General features: G+C 35.2%; 1 protein-coding gene across 2 annotated transcripts in view; it reads right to left on the bottom strand.

Annotated features, from left to right (window-relative positions):
* RTTN (rotatin) overlaps positions 1-20,332 on the bottom strand; it is a 141,451-nt gene that overhangs the window by 101,843 nt on the left and 19,276 nt on the right. The window contains exons 11-16 of one of the 2 annotated variants that reach the window (XM_061169804.1): positions 12,018-12,188; positions 6,392-6,604; positions 5,064-5,176; positions 3,503-3,629; positions 827-952; positions 180-296 (exon numbers count right to left, since the gene is read on the bottom strand). In XM_061169804.1, the coding sequence (XP_061025787.1) occupies positions 180-296; positions 827-952; positions 3,503-3,629; positions 5,064-5,176; positions 6,392-6,604; positions 12,018-12,188 (867 nt within the window). Of the gene's footprint in view, positions 1-179; positions 297-826; positions 953-3,502; positions 3,630-5,063; positions 5,177-6,391; positions 6,605-12,017; positions 12,189-20,332 lie in introns of those variants that run through there. The other variant, XM_061169803.1, reaches the window with a different exon arrangement.

Genomic DNA, 20,332 nt, shown 5'->3' with positions numbered 1-20,332 from the left:
CTGCTTTAACCTTCTGCCAGAAACAAGACAGCCGCCCACTTCCTGTTCCCTTATCCACAGCGCCTTCATGGCTTCACTTCACTTCTCCCACAGCATGACGGTTCTACTGCTTGCGTGCGTTTAAATCAATCACGCTCACCGAGGAGAAATGGTAGCGTAAGCGGGTGAGCACAGAGTACCTGTAGCACTGGGATGACAGGACACAGAGACTCGATAAACTTGTTCCAGGTCGGTGCTGTCATCCTCAGTCGCCCCTGCAGCAGGTGCATCAGGATGGCCTTGGCCGTGGCATTCACCTGCTCAACAATACGGGGGAAACAATCCGAGAGGAGGCGGCCTGTTCAGTCATCTTACATACCTGTAACATTTCATAAAATCTGGAAAGGTAATTAGCATCTCTTCCTTCAAACGTTCCGATTTCCACAGCATCATCTTACATTCTGTTCTCAACCAGTCCTTCCCCCTTAATGATTTCCTTTTTTTTTTTTAACCTTTAAAGTATATTTTTCCATTGAATAAAAATGTTCCTTAAGGAAATACTCTGCTTATTATAACTACTGCATCATTCCTACATCTTACATGAAAAACTTAAGTTAACAGTTTGATCTGAATTCTCTGAGAACAAGTATGTCCTGTATTTTGAGCCTCATTTTTTTTTAACGTTTCTTTTTAGATAAACAACAACTTAACTGAACCCATATATCAAAGACAAGTTTCTTTTTAGTTTCTCATCATACTACCTGGTGACATTAGAATATTATCTTGATTTAGCTGAGTATCTAAAGAATCAGAGTAGTCTTTTGTACTTCCTTCTAACATGCCATACCTCATTTTTGGGCTCTTGAATACCAAACGCAGAGATTTCATACAGAACTTTTGGGTGAAGTAGAAAATGAATTCCATTACAAAGGGAAGACACAGGTTTACTGACATTATGGACACCTAAACATTCCTGCAAAGTAATACAAAAAGTTTTTAAAAATTAGTGACAGTGATTTTTCCAAAGCATTCCTCTTTCTTCTGTTTATAATTCAAATCCAATTTTAGTACTTATGTCACTGAAACTTTTCTTTTAACCGGTAGAGGACAAAAAAAGATTCTCTTAACTAACAGTTTTTGAGTCTGCATGAGACACCTATTACATTTCTTTCAGCCAACAAGAGTGGTCTTGACAAATTAAATAACCAAACTGCTGAGACAACCATAATCTTTTAAAGTTGTTCATAATAACAGACATAAAGGAAATAAACAACACCATAAACTTATCCTAAGGTGTTTGCATTTTGCTTACTGAGGTTTGACAAAGAGAAAATTCAAATCAAAACAGACTTAAATTTCTGGGTGAGGGGGAGGACAACATATGCGTGGGATTTTTCTTATCAATACAGTGATGCATCTGCATATAAGTAATGACTCTGTATCGTCTCTTCCACAAAATTAGCACAAATTCCACTCTGGATATGTACCCAAAAAAACTGAAAGCAGAAACTCAAGCAGGTATATTTGTATACCTGAAGCATTGTTCACAGTCACCAAAAGGTGGAAACAACCCAAATGTCCACTAACACATGAATGGGTAATAAAGTGTGGTATATATACAACAGAATATTATTCATCCTTAAAAAGGAATGCAACTCTGATATATACTAAACATGGATGCTAAGTGATATAAACCAGACACAAAAAAGACAATTATATGATTCTACAAGTATGAGGTACCTAGAACAGTCAAATTCAGAAAGTAGAATGGTGGTTGTCAGGATCTGGGGGGGGTTGGAGGAATAGAGAGTTACTTTTTAATGGGTACAGAGTTTCAATTTAGGAAGATGAAAAAGTTCTAGAGATGGATAATGTTGATCATTGCACAATGTGAATGTACTTAATGCCACCAAAAACTTAAAAATGGTTAAAATGGTAAATTTTATGTTATGTGTATTTTACCATAATTTTTAAAAAGCAAATTAGACATAGTTGAGCAAAGAATTAGTGTACTGAATGACAGTACTGAGGAATTCTATACAAACAAAACAAAAAAAGATAGGCAAAATATAAAAGAGGGCTTAAATGACACAAAGGGTAAAATAAGAAGATCTAACATGATCTAATGAGAGTTCCACTTGGAGAGAACAGCAAGGTTAAGGGAAACAATAATGACTGAGAATTATCCAGAAGTGAAGGCAGACATGAGTTTTCAAACTGAAGCATGCTAAAAAAGATACATTAAAAAAAAACGTGTATACAAAGTTACACTAATGAAACTGCAGAACTCCAGAGCTAAGGAAAAGATCTTAAAAGCAACTAGAAGAAAAAAAATACAAAGAAATTATAATTTAACTGATAGCAGACTTCTCCACAAGGATAAACCCTAACAAGAGCAAAGCAGTACTGGCAAAGTGCTAAGGAAAAATGGCAGTCAATCTATAATTCTATAGAATTCTATAGAATTCTATAATTCCAGCTAATCTATCATTCAAGAGTAAGGTGAAATCAAGACATTTTCAAACACATGCACTATCAGTTACAGACTGTCACTGAAAATACTGAAAAACATAGTTCAGTAAAAAGTAGACTGAACCTAAATACTTATCAATTAATAGAAGAAAGTATATTCAAAGTAAAGAGCAGTTAAGATGAATCCACTAGGTAGATCTTAAACCTTACTATTAAAGGAAAAGAACAGGCAGCAAAAACATGTGTACGGTATGAAATTATATACTTTTTTAAAGAGACAAAAACAGTAATATATATGATTTATAGAGATATGCATATATAAAACACACGCATGGGAAAGATAAACAAAAACTTTGTAAGAGTGGTTATCTTGGTGGCATAAAAAAGGGGGAAGAGAAAGGAAAGAAGCTTCAGTTATAACTAATATTTTTATTTCTCTGAAAAAAAGGATCATAAGTAAAAATGGCAAAATGTAAACATTATATCTAGATAGTACTTATAAGAGTATTGAATACAAGAGGACATTTTCAAGAGTACATACGAATATATATATTTTTCTATACTGTCCTATGTACAGTGTTCTTTTCAATATTGAAATAGTTAATATTTATGTACTATTCTATGCTGAAATATTTTATAATTTAAAAACGCAGGAAATATTTGTTTCAAAAGAAAGAAAAGAAGAATATTACTAAGAAAACAGATCTGAAACTATAAAATTTAAGCCATAATAACCTAAAACTTTTCCTGAGCATAGAAATCACTTTTGAATACTTGATAGAAGTCACTTTTCCTTACAATTTTTCCATCATTAAATAACACAACATAAATGTAATTCTTATTAAAACTGCTAATAAGGCAATTCAGTTGCTAGACTTACTAAGGGAATTCAATAGTATAAATTTCTTAGAGTTGACTAATAACTACCATCTATTTTTATGGTAATAACTCTTATATCATATCCAAAAGGTCAAGTAATTTAAGTTTGGAGTTATAATCAGAAAATCCACTGTTAATGCTCCCCAAAAAAATCAAAAACAAAAAAACCTACCTTAACAATTTCCAGACAACAGTGGTAAGTTTCAACTTTCACTTGTAGCAAAGGGTGAGACAACATACGTAGAAACACCTTCTGACTTTCTCCTTGTAATAATGGACTGGCCTGTGCAGATTTCCAGCTGGTAAAAAGGTAAACATCCAAGACATCTAAGGCAAGTAAGGTACTAAACATGAGACTGAAAAGCACAGAGAAAGGCGTTTCTTCCTACTCCAGTTCCTACAACTGAGATCTTGTTTAACTAACCCAGAATTAATATTTACTCAAGCATTTACTTGTTTCAAGGCAGGGAATATTCTCTCTTAAAGAATACAAAAAAACAAAATGTCTTTAGAAACCTATATTTAGAATGTAAAATGGTACAGCCATTATGGTAAACAGTATGGAGGTTCCTCAAAAAACTAAAAATAGAACTACCATATGACCCAGCAATTCCACTTTTAGGTTTGTAACCAAAGAAAATGAAATCAGTATCTCAAAGAGATATATGTACTCCCATATTCATTCCAGAATTATTCACAATAGCCAATACATGAAAACAATGTGTCAGTTGATAGATGAATGGATTTTTTAAAATGTGGTATGTATGTGTATGTGTGTGTGTATATATATATAATGGAATATTATTCAGCCTTAAAAAAGAAGGAAATCTTATCATTTGTGACAATATGGATGAAGCCGAAGGACATGCTAAATGGCATAAGCCAGGGTATAGAAAAACAAATACTGCATGATCTGACTTATATGTGGAATCTAAAAAAGTCAAACTCTTAGAAGCAGAGAGTAGAATTGGTGGTTGCCAGGGGCTGGAGGAAATGCAGAGATGTTGGTCAAAGGGTACAAAGTTTCAGTTATGCAGGATAGGTAGTTCTGGTGACTATGGTTAATAATGCTGTACTGTACACTTGATATGTGTGAAGAGAGATCTTCAATGTTCTCACCACAAAAAAAAGGTAATTATGTGAGATGATTGATAGATAAATAGATAGATAGAAAGAAAAATAAATCCCATATTTAATGGATATTTATCACCATGGAATTTACTCTTTCCAAAAGCAATGAAAATACTAAGTTTTAAAGAAAAATCTGTTCCAATGTCCCCCAAATAAATTAACCAATGCATGATGCTTTCCAAAAATCCATATAAAAGGTAGAAATAATGAAATTTACATTTAAAAAATCCTCAATTCAAGTTATTAATTAAAATGTTAAAGATAAATAAACAAATGTGCTTGAATACTTGTTTGGAAAGACACCAAAACAAATGTATAAAAATCCAAGGATAAAAAAAATAAAAAAATAAAAAAATCCAAGGATAATTCATGTTGATTACAGGCATGACATTTTTAAAGCTTACTCTTGAATAAAACAGTTAACTGTCCTAATGCTACTATACATATACAGTTTAAAGGTCAAAACATATAAAAGCAATTTAAACTAAAAAATAACAAATTTAAGACCAGTTTCATTTTCATTGCTCCTAAACTTACATACACACACACACACACACACACACCCTATAATAATATAATCATGTTAAGAAAGAAAATATTACATCTTTGAACAAATGCAGATGATTTCCTTTATTAGGGGGAAATGCTGATGATAGGAAAAGCTATGTAAGGCTTGGTCTGCCAGCTCCACTAATTCTAAGAGATTCTTCTCTCCCTAAAAAAAGAAGAGAATGGAACAGTAAATGTCAAGGTCATGTACAATAAAATTCTCAACAGCTAACAAAGCAGCTTCAAGAAATTAGATCGTCCAGAGGCCCTGAGACTGTTCACATTTGCTCAAGTCAACCTGCTCAACAAGCAAACCAAAAACGTCAGCCTAGGAGCAAAAATGTGGGGAAAATGCCTAACTCAACGCCACTTAAGACTTTATATTATTTACCTCTGAGTGGCATGGTTCTTCGACTGATCAATTGTGGCCTTATCCCCCTACTAACTGCAGCTCAAGGCAGGACTCATGTATTTTAAGATCCACCTCCCACTTCTAACATCCTGACGGGTTCTAAGGAAAATAGAGGATGATCAATATGTGTGTGATTAACTGACCATGCAGAATGCCACAGAAATAATTCAACTAAAAGGCAGTTCAAAATTCTATCATGGAGGAGACAAGATACAGTGGAATAAAGATGTGGGGAAAAAAAATAAAAATAAACAATAGTGGGTAAATAGGAAAATTTAAAATATGAGGTTCAAAAAAACTCCACTGTAGGGGCCAAACGGAATAAAATTTTGCTCCTAATTTTTCAAGATCTTCAGGACCCATTTTGGTATTTTCAAACAGTAAACAACTATTGTAGTCAATGTCTATTTTAAGACTCATTAACCCCTTAATTGATAACATACTAAATAATATCCTAAAAGGGATAAATAACAAATACATAATTATTGCTATAACATGGTATCAAAAGTCATCCTACTACCTTACAATCTAGTTCATGGCTTTATTTAATAAAAAATCAGGCTCTTTCTGTGAATAAATAAAGGTCTATAAAATACTAAGGGAAAAAAATGTGTCTACAAATAAGCACTAAAATGGCCCTTATAATTCTGTTTACATCAATTGTCACTCTGTTCACCCACAGTAAGCCACTTCAAAGAGGAACTCACTAATAAAGATATTGATAATAATTACTGTTTTTATAAAAACCACTGGTCTCATGAATATATACCATTCATTAATCTAAATCTTCATTTTACTTTTATATAAATCATACCCTTACTTTAATCTTATAATTGGGCCATTCAGTAATAATGGATCCCACCCCTAAGAATTCAATTGTTAAATGTCCATCAATTTGAAAACTATAGGTTAAATTTTCCAAATATTTTATCAAAGGAATTTTAAAGAGATATTAACAAAACTTTTTACCTCCTTCCCAACATCAGACAGGAAGTTACAGGTACACTCAAGTGAATAAACAGCCTCTGCAGTTTGTTTATAAATACTGTAGTTTTCAGAATTCAGCTGTTCCAAATAGGCCACAACAGCTTCATGAATATTTGGATATTCCAAAGAAACAGGCATGTCCAAAGAAACTAGAAATAATGCTGCTGACATAGGCTCTGGTAAAAAGTGGCTTGCCTTGATAAATTTAAAAAAAAAAAAAATTAACCATTTTTAGATAAATATAGTAAACTATAATATTAATGTAGTTCAACTTTTTTAGTAATTCTCTATCACAAAGTCTATGCTTTTCCAAAGAAAATTCTATTCCCCAACACATCATTTATCTACACCTTTGTTCATTGCAATTTTTCTCTGCCCAAAATATCCCAAGTCCAAATTTCAACTCCTTCCCAAAGCCTGGGATTCAGGATACCTCCTCTTCTCCACATCAACACCCAGAACTGCTCTCCCTCTGGGCCCACACCTCGTTTATGCCTCTGCTACTGAACTGAAGGCACCAGGCCTTTTTCTCTAAGTTTTTCGTGCAGGTGCACACAAATCTCCAGAAAAATGCAATAAACCCCTGAGGATATAGCCCAGGGCTTATTAACTACATATTGAATTGAATAACACTAAATCAAGTACAGCTATAGACTGATTCGAACAAAAATTAATTTTTACTTGGTTTTGTTTGTGTTTTAGAGGGGAAAGGAGAAATTCAACGTATTTAAAATAGTTCTAGAACACTCACAAAAGACTGACCTTTAATTAGTATAAAATGAAGGGGCCCAAATGAAATAGTGTATGTTTTATAACTTAAATCAATTGATTTAAGACTAAAAAAACCCTTTGCTAGGTTTTGTTTCTTTTAATGATTCTAGCTTTGCGATAGGATTTTATGTATCAATTAAGAAAATGAAAAGGCCTGAAAATTCAATGTTCAGAGAAAACCATTTGGCAGGGTTCACTACTATGGCTGAAATGCTGCCTTTATTAAAGTAGGTTTGGTCATAATTTTTTCATGGATAACCTATTTTAAGGATAATCATTAACTGCCTGAAAGTCTAAGAGCTAAATCTGCTAAACAATGTTTTGTTTTTTGTTTTTTTTTTTTTTAGAATTACTGTTCTTTGGTTTTTTTTTAAATTTATTTATTTATTTTTGGCTGCATTAGGTTTTCTTTGCTGCACGTGGGCTTTCTTTAGTTGCATCGAGCAGGGGCTACTCTTCGTTGTGGTGCACAGCCTTCTCATTGCGGTGGCTTCTCTTGCTGCGGAGCACGGGCTCTAGGCACGTGGGTTTCAGTAGTTGTGGCACGTGGGCTCAGTAGTTGTGGCACACGGGCTTAGCTGCTCCGCGGCATGTGGGATCCTCCCAGACCAGGGCTCGAACCATGTCCCCTTCATTGGCAGGCGGATTCTTAACCACTGTGCCACCAGGGAAGCCCTAAATAATGCTTTTAAATGAAATACAGTTGCCAAATGAATATCAAAAGCTAAAGGAATCAAAATTTTAGGTTACTAAGCATGAAAAAAAAAAAAAACAACTATTAAGACAGCAGCTATTATAAAGTCGAGAGAAATTTCTCTTATTCTGTAAAGAACTCTCCTAGTGGGGAAAAAAGAGAGAGCGAGCGAGAAACTAAATTACTTAGTCACGAATTATTTGCTCACTCAGCAAATACTCACTGGGCCCCTACCGTATGCCAGGCACCATTCCAGATCATGGGGACCCAGCAGGAAATAAAACAGAACCTCTGCCCTCACGAAGTTAACACTCCAGTGGAGAAAGCACAGAGTAAACCATACTTGTCCAGTGTGGCTAGGAGTGCTAAGAAAATTTTTAAAACAGGGGATAGGAAAGATGGAGAAGAATAGAGAAGTGACAGGAGGTGGAAGCAGAGGAAGGCCTCTCTGATAAGGTAACATCTAAGCAGAGAACTGGAGGAGTGGATATCTGAGGGAAAAGCACTCATAGAAGAGGGAACAGCAAGTACAGAGGCTCGGACACAGAGTATATTTGACAGCAAGGAGGCCACTGGAGCTCGTGCTGAGGGATGGAGTCAGGGGGCAGTGGTGCCAGATCAGGTAAGGCCTCGGGTCACTATAAGGACTTGTCCTCAGAAGGAGCACTGGAAGGTTTCGAGCAAAAGCCTCAGGATGAGTCTGGAGAACAGATGGAAAAGAGCAAGGGCGGAAGCTGAGACACCAAGGAGGAGGTCACTGCAATAATCCAGGCAAGACAGGATGGCAGCTTAACTCAGGGAGCAGCGGTGGGAGTGGGGAGAAGCGTTCAGGTTCTGGAGAGACGTTCAAAGGAGAAATAGCACATTTTGCTCAGGGACTGGATCTAAGTGTGTGTGAAAGACAGGAATCAAGGATGACTCTAAGGTTTTTTCCCAATCAACAATCAACTAGAATGAAGGTGCCATTTACTGAGCTAGGGAAGACCAGAGGAAGAACACATTTGTGCAGGGAAGTAAGGTTTGGGGCATGTTCAGTCGGAGATATCAACTGTCAAGTGAAGATGTCAAAAAGGATATTGGATATATACATATGAGTTTGTGGTTCAGGTGACACGTGTTGCCTGAAAATATAAGTTTGGGAGGTGCCCGCAAATAGATGGCACTTAAAGACCAAAATGGGATGATACCTCATGAGGGCCATGGCCAGTCCTGGGGTTCCATCCCTTCAAGAGGTTAGGAAGATAGAGAGGAATTAGCAAAGGAGACTCAGTGAGTTGGGCTCTGCGCTAAGATAGTAAATCCTAGTGGATCTAACTCCAAAGGCACTGTGTTTTAGTTTAAAAGAGCTTTCTCTGACTCTAGGCAGAAAAATAAGAATAGCTGATGTGAGGATTAAATAAGCACTGGGCAGAGTGTCTGACATACCACACTCAATAAGTATTAATTTCCTTTCTTTCCTCTTTTCACCCCATCATTAAGGAATTCTGACATTTTCACTCTGCATACCTACATCTGAAACTCCTCTCAGCAACTCAAAGCACCAAGGTAAGGTCATACGTTTAATCCTTGCATGGCCAATGGACCCATCACAGTTTACACCCCAGACTGAAGACGGTGGTCCTACATATATAAGCATTAGTCACATGTCAGTTGGGACTAAAAGTGACGATATTTCAGTGGAAAGCCATTACCAGTATTAGATAAAGAGTCAACATCGTCATCTCGTGTGTGCTGGAGGAGGAGGGGTATAATACTGTTTTCTCTAAACCCTGCCACTCAGAGCAGCCAGGGCATTATCCTGGCATGGCTTGTCAGAAGTACGGATTCTCAGGCCCTATCCAGACCTTACAGACCAGAATATGCAAGATCTGATTAACAAGATCTCTGGGTGATCTGGTTGCACATTACACTTTGAGAAACGCTGCTCTGAATCAATCAGCTATACCCAATTATTAGATTTTATATACCTCACTAAAAAAGTCAAAATCTTGTGGTATAAATTCTTCATTACCTTCAGTCTGCTTGGCTGAGAAAGGGTCTCAGGGGTTCCTAGGATGCTCTGGGATCTTGTTTCTGGCACAGGGCCAGTATTTTTAGCTCTTATTTCTCAGATGGTCCCCCCATATGAAGTTAACTTCATTTGTCTTACCAATTTGATTTACCCAACCAGAACACTTTTAATTTTAATTCATAACATTGGTAATAACATTTACCAATGCATCATTTTAACCTATACATGGGTATTCTCCAAATTCATTTAAAATCAGCAATTATCAATTTCAGGAAAGGTCTTCAAGGGCATTTTATCAAAACATTCAAATTCAGGAAATCTCTACATAGATTCATACTATATCATTTTCCAACTTTAAAATTACATTATTTGGTAAGTGGCAACTCAAATATTTAAAAGCCACTTTTAAGGTAGAAAGTTTCAGAGTCCAAATTCCACTTCAATTTTTGGTGGGCTAGCAACAGGCAGAGGGCAGCATAACCTTGTATTTATATAAACTGCAGGAGAAATTTAACAGCAATGGAAGAGCATGTTTGTTTAGATCTCATTTTAAAGTTCTTAGTTAATCAATCAAAGCAATTATAACCATCTATAAGCTGATACCTTAATTACAATCTCTTCAATGACCCCACTTACTGTTTTAATGAAGTTCCAAGCTACATATCTAAAAGAGCTCCCCAAAATTACAGATACTGATTTGCCTTCAAAAACAAAAACAAAAACTAGCTACCTTAAAAAAAAAAGACATGGAGAGTTGGCTTTACATTATTCTAACACTAAAGTAAGTCAAATAAAATAAATTATTGACTTCTATTTTGATTCCTGCCCAAGTAAGCATATAGATGAAAAAAACTCTATAATCAAAAAAGCAATAAATAAGCTCTATGGTACAACAGACAAGTAACTTTTCCAAAAATACCTCAACCTATACATAGATTGATCATTTGTAATACTTAATAACAAGTTATTGTAGCACTACTAATTTTTCAGTTATATAACATTATCATGTAAAGTTGAGACACCTATATTTTAAATGCAATTCCAGTCTTATATGACTGAAATTCTTCAATTTATAATGTTTATGCCTTGGAAAATTATCACTCTTTAACACAGAGTGTTATTCAGAAACGTAACAATTAATAAAAAAGTTAAAAATTAAAATTAACAGAAATGTTATTCTCCCTAAAGGAAAATACTATATTTAAAATTTAATGTTCTATTCTTATTTTTCCAGATGACCTGATACTATATTGCATATATTGCATATGTGTTATTAAAAAATGGGGTTTAGACTACATGCTCTGCAGAATTCTAGGGAGCAAAAGGGCAAGTGGCTATAACAAAGGACAACAAAAGGCACAGGAAATGGTTCTTGAGCTGCAGTAATTTTTCCCATACCTTCAGTTAAGCACAATGCCACACCTTTCTTTTTGCAATAAGCACACTACACAACACTTGCATATGAGTCATTTGAGATATTTTTACCACCAACGTTCAAATTCAGAGATATAACCTCCACTTTAAAGTACAGTCAATAAGATGATTTAAAAGAAATGTTTACACCTATTAAAATCACCTTTAACATACAGTCACATAATGGAATAGTACTTTGCAATAAAAATTAACAAACTGCTACAAGCAACAACAACAATGAATCTCAAAAAAAAAAGAAATCTTGAGCAATTACATACTTTATACATCTATTTATATAAAGCTCAAAAACAGAAAAACCCCTCTATGGTGACAGAAGTCAGAAAGGAGTTTAGCTTGCAGGGGTGGGGACAGGAGAGGGTAAGCGACGGGAAGCGGCCTTGAAAGGCTGGTCATTTTCTACTTCATGTTTTGCGTGGTGGTCACTTTCTAAACACAGATATATTCTCTTAGTAAAAATGCACTGAACTGTGCACCTTTCTAAACATATTACACCACAGTTTTTAAAAGTTATCTTAAAAAATTAGTATTTTTTTTCTATCAATTGATTTGTCAAAACTAATCAAAAATGTTAGCCATTTCTCAATTTCTGCATTTCCAATATAATCTTTGTACACCATGAAATGATCAGAAGGAATTTACAACAGGACAGTGATTGTAACACCCAGTAAACTACAAATAAGCCACGCTACCTGCCTTACCTTTTCAACAGGGAGAAGCGTCTGCAGCAGTCGAACTGCAAACAGTGAAATGCTGACAAAGGCCATCCTGTGGTGCACCAGCACCGCCTCTGGTTGTTCCAAACTGATGTTGCTTTTATGGTAGCACATGCTGTCTCCAAGGGACCCCAACACCATGAGCAGTTTCTTTTTCTGCAAACATTTAAACACAAAACAGAAGAAAACAATCAATTGCAGGGGCCAATATAGAAATGTCATGGAGAACAATATAAAATGTTATCATTAAATAATATAAATGTATTCCTCTCTATAAGAATAACCAATACATGCTGAGATACTTTTAACGGTAGGAAAGAATGATAAATATACCTAAATTTTTTAAACAGCTAACAATTTTTAAGTATTTAATATGATGAATTCTAACTAATAATAAATAAAAATAAACAAAATACAAAAACTTAATGAACCATTAGTTCCTCCTAGTTTCTAGTGCTTAATTGTTCCAACTTTGAACACTGCACGTAAATCTCTCATCCAATATTTATTGGACTTAGTGTATGCTTAACACAGTGGCAGGTATATGGGGGAAAATGCATTAGTTCAAGAGACATGATCCCTGCCCTCAAAGTGATCCCAAAGTTACTAAAGAAATGAAACAGGGAAAGACAAATAATTAAAAAACAATGAAATATTAAATTCTATAATCTCTCTCTTCAGGTAATAAGGTTGTTTCAGAGCAAATGTTCCACCATCATAAATTTCTAGATACCTTACTACTTAAATAGAAGTTATATCTTTTAAATTGAAAGGTATGCATAAAACATGAAAACTAAAATACAGTAGACTAACTGGCAAGTCATAACAACATAGACCAAAATATATCCTAGATATGTTGACATGACCCTATAAACTAGCTGCTGAAAGGACAGTATCAGAAAAGGGGTAGAACAAAAAAAGCACTGGAGTTCTCACTCTCAACTTTCCAAGGAAAATATATGAAAATTAAAATGAGAAATTACCTGTAAACTAAAGACAAAAATATAATGTATGTCAGAAATTTTTTAATTCAAGGATAAATAAACAGGAAATAAAACTAAAAGATATGGGGCCTATAAAAGTTACATAAAGTATCAAAGCCACAATAGATACACTTCACATCCATTAGGATGGACATTATCAAAAATAATAGGAAATAACAAACGTTGACAAGGATGTGGAGAAACTGGATCACCTGTACATTGCTGGTGGAAATGTAAAAGGTTCAGTCACTGTGGAAATAGTATGGCAGTTCCTCAAAACATTAAACATAGAATTACCATATGATCCAGCAATGTCACTTCTGAGTATATGCCCAAAAGAATCGAAAGCAGGGATTTCAAACACTTATTTGTACATCAATGTTCACAGCAATATTATTCACAACAGCCAAAAGGTAGAAATGTGTCTATCAACATATGAATGGATAAACAATATGCAGTAGATGGTATACATACAATGAAATACTCAGCCTTAAAAAGGAATGATACTTTGACACATGCTACAACAAGATAACTCTTGAAAACATTATGTTAAGTAAAATAAGCCAGATACAAAAAGACAAGTACTGTATGATTCCTCTCATATGAGGTACCTAAAATATACAAATTCATAAAGAAAGAAGGTAGAATAGTGGTTATCAGGGACTGGGGGAAGGGGAGAGTGGGGAGTTATTGTTTAGTGGGTGTGGAGTTTCACTCTGAGATGATGAAAAAGTTTTGGCGACAGATAATGGTGACAATTGTACAACAATGTGAATGTGCCTAATGCCACTGAATTATACACTCAAAAAGAGTTAAATGGTAAATTTTATGTTATGTATATTTTACAAAATTTTAAAAATTATATAAAGGAGTAAACATTTTTTGTTACTTACATGGATCATTTGAAAAATTTAAAGATAAACACAAATAAAATTAAAACTATGATACTTTCCAAATCACTACAGAAGTAAAAGGAAGATGAAATAATCTACAGAGTAAAAAAGAAAAAGGAAACAAAAGAGATAGCAAAACTTCTGCATGAACCAAGTATAATAACTGTACTAAAAAAGGTTAAATTTCCCTGTAAGTGAAATATGATTTCATACTGAAGTAAAAATCAAAAATAATCTACACATACAAAAAAGACATTATCTTTGTACAAAAAAGGTTAAAAATTAGTGTAGTGAGAAAAATCTCAAATAAACAATCTAACCTTACACCCAAAGGAACTAGAGAAAGAAGTACAAACAAAACCCAAAGTTAGTAGAAGGAAAGAAATCACAAAGATCAGAGGAGAAATAAATGAAATAGAAACAAAGAAAACAATAGCAAAGATCAATAAAACTAAAAGCTGGTTCTTTGACAAGATAAATAAAATTGATAAAATTAGCCACACTCATCAAGAAAACAAGGGACAGGACTCAAATGAATAAAATCAGAAATGAAAAAGGAGAAGTTACAACAGACACCGCAGACAATTCTATGCCAATAAAATGGACAACCTGGAAGAAATGGACAAGTTCTTAGAAAGGTATAACCTTCCAAGACTGAACCAGAAAAAATAGAAAATATGAACAGACCAATCACAAGTAATGAAATTGAAACTGTGATTTAAAATCTTCCAACAAACGAAAAGTCCAGGACCAGATGGCTTCATAGGTGAATTCTATCAAACATTTAGAGAAGACCTAACACCCATCCTTCTCAAACTCTTCCAAAAAATTGCAGAGGAAGGAACACTCCCAAACTCATTCTATGAGGCCACCATCACCCTGATACCAAAACCAGACAAACATGCTACAAAAAAAGAAAATTACAGACCAATATCACTGATGAATATAGATGCAAAAATCCTCAACAAAATATTAGCAAACAGAATCCAACAACACATTAAAAGGATCATACACCATGATCAAGTGGGATTTATCCCAGGGATGCAAGGATTCCTCAATATATGCAAATCAATCAATGTGATACACCATATTAACAAATTGAAGAATAAAAACCATATGATCTCAATAGATGTAGGAAAAGCTTTTGACAAAATCAACACCCATTTATGATAAAAACTCTCCAGAAAGGGGGCATGGAGGGAACCTACCTCAAAATAATAAAGAACATATACGACAAACCCACAGCAAACATCATCCTCAATGGTGAAAAACTGAAAGCATTTCCTCGAAGATCAGGAATAAGACAAGGATGTCGACCCTCGCCACTATTATTCAACATAGTTTTGGAAGTCCTAGCCACAGCAATCAGAGAAGAAAAAGAAATAAAAGGAATACAAATTGGAGAAGAAGAAGTAAAACTGTCACTGTCTGCAGATGTCATGATACTATACATAGAGAATCCTAAAGATGCTACCAGAAAACTACTAGAGCTAATCAACAAATGTGATAAAGTTGCAGGATACAAAATTAATGCACAGAAATCTCTTGCATTCCTATACTAATGATGAAAAATGTGAAAGCTAAATTAAGGAAACAATCCCATTCACCACTGCAACAAAAAGAATAAAATACCTAGGAATAAACCTATCTAAGGAGGTAAAAGACCTGTACTCAGAGAACTATAAGACACTGATGAAAGAAATCAAAGATGACACAAACAGATGGAGAGATATACCATGTTCTTGGATTGGAAGAATCAACATTGTGAAAATGACTATACTACCAGAAGCAATCTACAGATTCAGTGCAATCCCTATCAAACTACCAATGGCATTTTTCACAGAACTAGAACAAAAAATTTCACAATTTGTATGGAAACACAAAAGATCCTGAATAGCCAAAGCAATCTTGAGAAAGAAAAACAGAGCTGGAGGAATCAGACTCTCTGACTTCAGACTATACTACAAAGCTACAGTAATCAATAAAATAGGGTACTGGTACAAAAACAGAAATACAGATCAAAGGAACAGGATAGAAAGCCCAGAGATAAACCCACGCACCTATGGTCAACTAATCTATGACAAAGGAGGCAAGGATATACAATGCAGAAAAGACAGTCTCTTCAATAAGAGTTGCTGGGAAAACTGGACAGCTACATGTAAAAGAATGAAATTAGAACACTCCCTAACACCATACACAAAAATAAACTCAAAATGGATTAAAGACCTAAATGTAAGGCTGGACACTAGAAAAGTCTTAGAGAAAAACATAGGAAGAACACTCTTTGACATAAATCACAGCAAGATCTCTTTTGATCCACCTCCTAGAGTAATGGAAATAAAAACAAAAATAAACAAATGGGACCTAATGAAACTTAAAAGCTTTTGCAAAGCAAAGGAAACCATAAACAAGACGAAAAGACAACCCTCAGAATGGGAGAAAATATTTGCAAACGAATCAACAGACAAAGGATTAATCTCTAAAATACATAAACAGCTCAAGTAGCTCAATATTAAAAAAACAAACAACCCAATCCAAAAATGGGCAGAAGACCTAAACAGACATTTCTCCAGAGAAGATATACAGATTGCCAACAAACACATGAAAGGATGCTCAACATCACTAATCATTAGGGAAATGCAAATCAAAACTACAATGAGGTATCACCTCACACCAGTCAGAATGGCCATCATCAAAAAATCTACAAACAATAAATGCTGGAGAGGGTGTGGAGAAAAGGGAACCCTCTTGCACTGTTGGTGGGAATGTAAATTGATACAACCACTATGGAGAACAGTATGAAGGTCCCTTAAAAAACTAAATATAGAATGACCATATGACCCAGCAATCCCACTACTGAGCATATACCCAGAGAAAATCATAATTCAAAAAGACACATGCACCCCAATGTTCATTGCAGTACTGTTTACAATAGCCAGGTCATGGAAGCAACCTAAATGCCCATCAACAGACGAATGGATAAAGAAGATGCGGTACATATATACAATGGAATATTACTCAGTCATAAAAAGTAACGAAATTGGGTCATTTGTAGAGACGTGGATGGATCTAGAGACTGTCATACAGAGTGAAGTAAGTCAGAAAGAGAAAAACAAATATCGTATGTTAGCGCATATATGTGGAACCTAGAAAAATGGTACAGATGAACCGGTTTGCAGGGCAGAAATAGAGACACAGATGTAGAGAACAAATGTATGGACACCAAGGGGGGAAGTGGAGGGGTGGGGGTGGTGGTGGGATGAATTGGGAGATTGGGATTGATGTGTATACACTGATGTGTATAAAATTGATGACTAATAAGGACCGGCTGTATAAAAAAATACATAAAATAGAATTCAAAATTTCAAAAAAAAACTAGTGTAGTGAAATATGAACAAAAATGTATGAAATATAAATAATGAATAATTTAGAACAAAAAAATTTAGATAAATTAGGTAATTTTCTATTGATGAAATGCATAATAGAGAGTAAAGACCCAACATGAATGAGTCATTGTGGTCTGAATAACATAAATATCAAGCAAAACCTGAAGTTGGATTTAAAGGTTTTAACTCAGTCTTTTTTACCTTAATTAATAAATTAAACAGATATAAACTTTGAACATTTCAAAGACTACAACTCCTCGAGTTTCCAAGGAACACTGACTAAAACTAGCCATTTACTTAATCACAAAAAATGGTCAATGTATATTTAAGACTATGTTCTTTGAGCCCACGGAAATAAAACTAAAAGTTAAAAATTTCAACCAAACGTAGGGCCACCCTTACAAAATTAAAATAGAAAATTTTAATAGCACTTATATTAATAACCAGTGGTGTAGAGAAAACAAATTAGAAGCACAGTGACAGTCTTATTACATGGACAGGCAATTCTTCCACCCGGTGCTTCTCCATTAGAATACTTTTTTACATCTACAAACAACCTATCTCTGTTATTCAAGACTAACTGACAATTTATAATTTAAATCAATGAACATATTTAAGACCTCAGTATTGCAAGGCTTTTTGTAAAAATCTATTTACTTGTGAAATTGTTTCAAATAACCTTGCTAATTCTAATGATGAATTGACGTACTTCTCAAAATAGTATAAAAAGGAAGTATTAAATACTATAAGAATCAGTCTTGCAGCTTTTACTATTTCCAACACTTCTTCCAAGCCAAAAAAAAAAAGTGTTTTGTTTTTAATGTTTTAAGAAAAGAAAGGATTTTAAAACAATACTATCTGGTCCACAGTTTTAATTTGCTGGGCTAATGATATTTAAACAGCTGTAAAGCAGTTGATGCAGAAAAAAAAAAAGAGCCAGTTTTCAGAGGATAGTCAAAGTTTTTACAAAATTACAGACTTAAAATATCAGATGAGCAAAATATTCTAAATATTCCCAATAGAACAGAATTTATAGTGCAAACACAATTTCTCCACTATCTGCACAACATAAAACAGGTTTTGGATTCTGCAAAGCATCTGAAATAAGTGACTCTCCCCCATATGCTCCCAGCCTCACACTCCCCACTCCCCTTCCACAAGGCAGCCAATTACTGTTCTGCATGCAAGTCTCACCAGGCACTTCTGTGTTTAAGAGCAAGCTCGTCCTGCCTTCAGAATGACAGCCAAACTACCAGAATGACAGCCAAACTACTCAGCACCTCGTCAAAAGCCTGCTGTGAGCAGACCCCACCTGAACCCTCCAGCCTCTCTCCCACCACACCCACCTCACATTTTATGCTCTGGTTGTCTGCATTCCTCCCAATAGCCCTACCCTTGACCACCAATCAGCACTATTCATTCCTCCCCATCATTCTCTTCCCCTCTGCCAGACAAAAAGCCCTACCTTTACTTTCTTAGCCAAATCGTATTCGTAATTTCAACTCAGCTCAGTCATGATTTACAAAAAGCCCTCCCAGAGATTCTCGGCTGGGAGTGTTTTCAAAGCACCCTTGGCACATGAGAAGATACTCAACATTACTAGTCAGAGAAATGCAAATCAGAACAACAGTGAGATATCACTTCACACCTATCAGAATGGCTATCAACAAAAAGACCACTAATACAAATGTTGACAAGGATGTGGAGAAAAGGGATCCCCTGTACACTGTTGGTGGGAATGTAAATCGATGCAGCCGCCATAGAAAAAAGCATCAATATTCCTCAAAAAACTAAAAAGAGAATTACTGTATAATCCAACAATTCCACTCCTGGGTTTACATCCAAAAAAAATGAAAACACCAATTCAAAGACACGTGCCCCCCAGTGTTTATAGCAGCTCTATTTACAATAGCCAGGACATGGAAACAACCTAAGTGACCATCGACAGATGAATGGATAAAGAAGATGTGGCACATAGGTACACAAACACACACACACACATACATACAATGGAATATTAATCAGCCATAAAAAAGAATGAAATCTTGCCAATTGTGACAACACAGATGGACCCAGAATGTATTATGCTAAGTGAAATAAGGCAGATAGAGAAAGACAAAAACCGTATGATTTCACTTATATTTGGAATCTAAAAAACAGAACAAATGAACAAACTTAACAAAACAGAAACAGACTCATAGACACAGAGAACGAACAGGTAGCTGCCAGAGGGGAAGGGAGGGGGGGAATGAGTGAAATAGGTGAGAGAGATTAAGAGGTACAAACTGCAAATTTCAAAATAAATGACTCATGGGGATGAAATGTACAGCATGGGGAATACAGTCAATTTTTTGTCTATCTCCCACAAGAGTGAACAGAATTGCTGCTTATTCATCTTGCACCCCCAGGGCCCAGGGTCGACTAAAAAATTATTCACAACCTAGAAGTTGAGAGTTATGTTTTATTCAGTGGGAATTTTTAGGACTTCAAGCCCGGGAGGCCGCATCTCAAGTAACCCTGAGAGAACTGCTCCGAGGAGGCGAGGTGGGGAGCCAGGATACATGGGAGTTCTGTAACAAAGGGCAGGTAGTCTGAATGTCAAAAGATTACTGTTAATTAAAGAAAACCAGATATCTCAAGTTAAGGAATTTAGCGCTTTTCTGTGTATGGGAAGATGTAAGAGTCTGGGCTCACTGAAATCACTGCAGTCTGATGGCTACTAGATGGCAGGTATTCTTTTCCTTCCTGAGTTTCCTCAGGGCTCACCAGCTCACCATTGGAGGTGGCTGCAATGGCTGATGACTGTGACATCCTTTGTTTACTGATATGGCAGGCAGTATTCCATTTATCACTAGCATATAATAAGCAATCAAAGAATGTTTGGTGAACTAAAATACCTGTCTCTGGCCTGGCGGCAGTAGCAGGAAAAGCATATGCTAATTAGAGATCCTACTCAGCCAATTATAAATTCACAATCTGGTTCAATTACCCTTCTTGAGCCCTTACTGGATACCAAACCCTTCTCTCTAGAAACTTTC

This window comes from Eubalaena glacialis, chromosome 15 (assembly GCF_028564815.1).
Source record: "Eubalaena glacialis isolate mEubGla1 chromosome 15, mEubGla1.1.hap2.+ XY, whole genome shotgun sequence".
In the NCBI taxonomy this organism is placed as follows: domain Eukaryota; kingdom Metazoa; phylum Chordata; class Mammalia; order Artiodactyla; family Balaenidae; genus Eubalaena; species Eubalaena glacialis.
The sequence above is the reverse complement of the archived record's forward strand: the minus strand, read 5'-3'. Positions and strand labels throughout refer to the sequence as shown.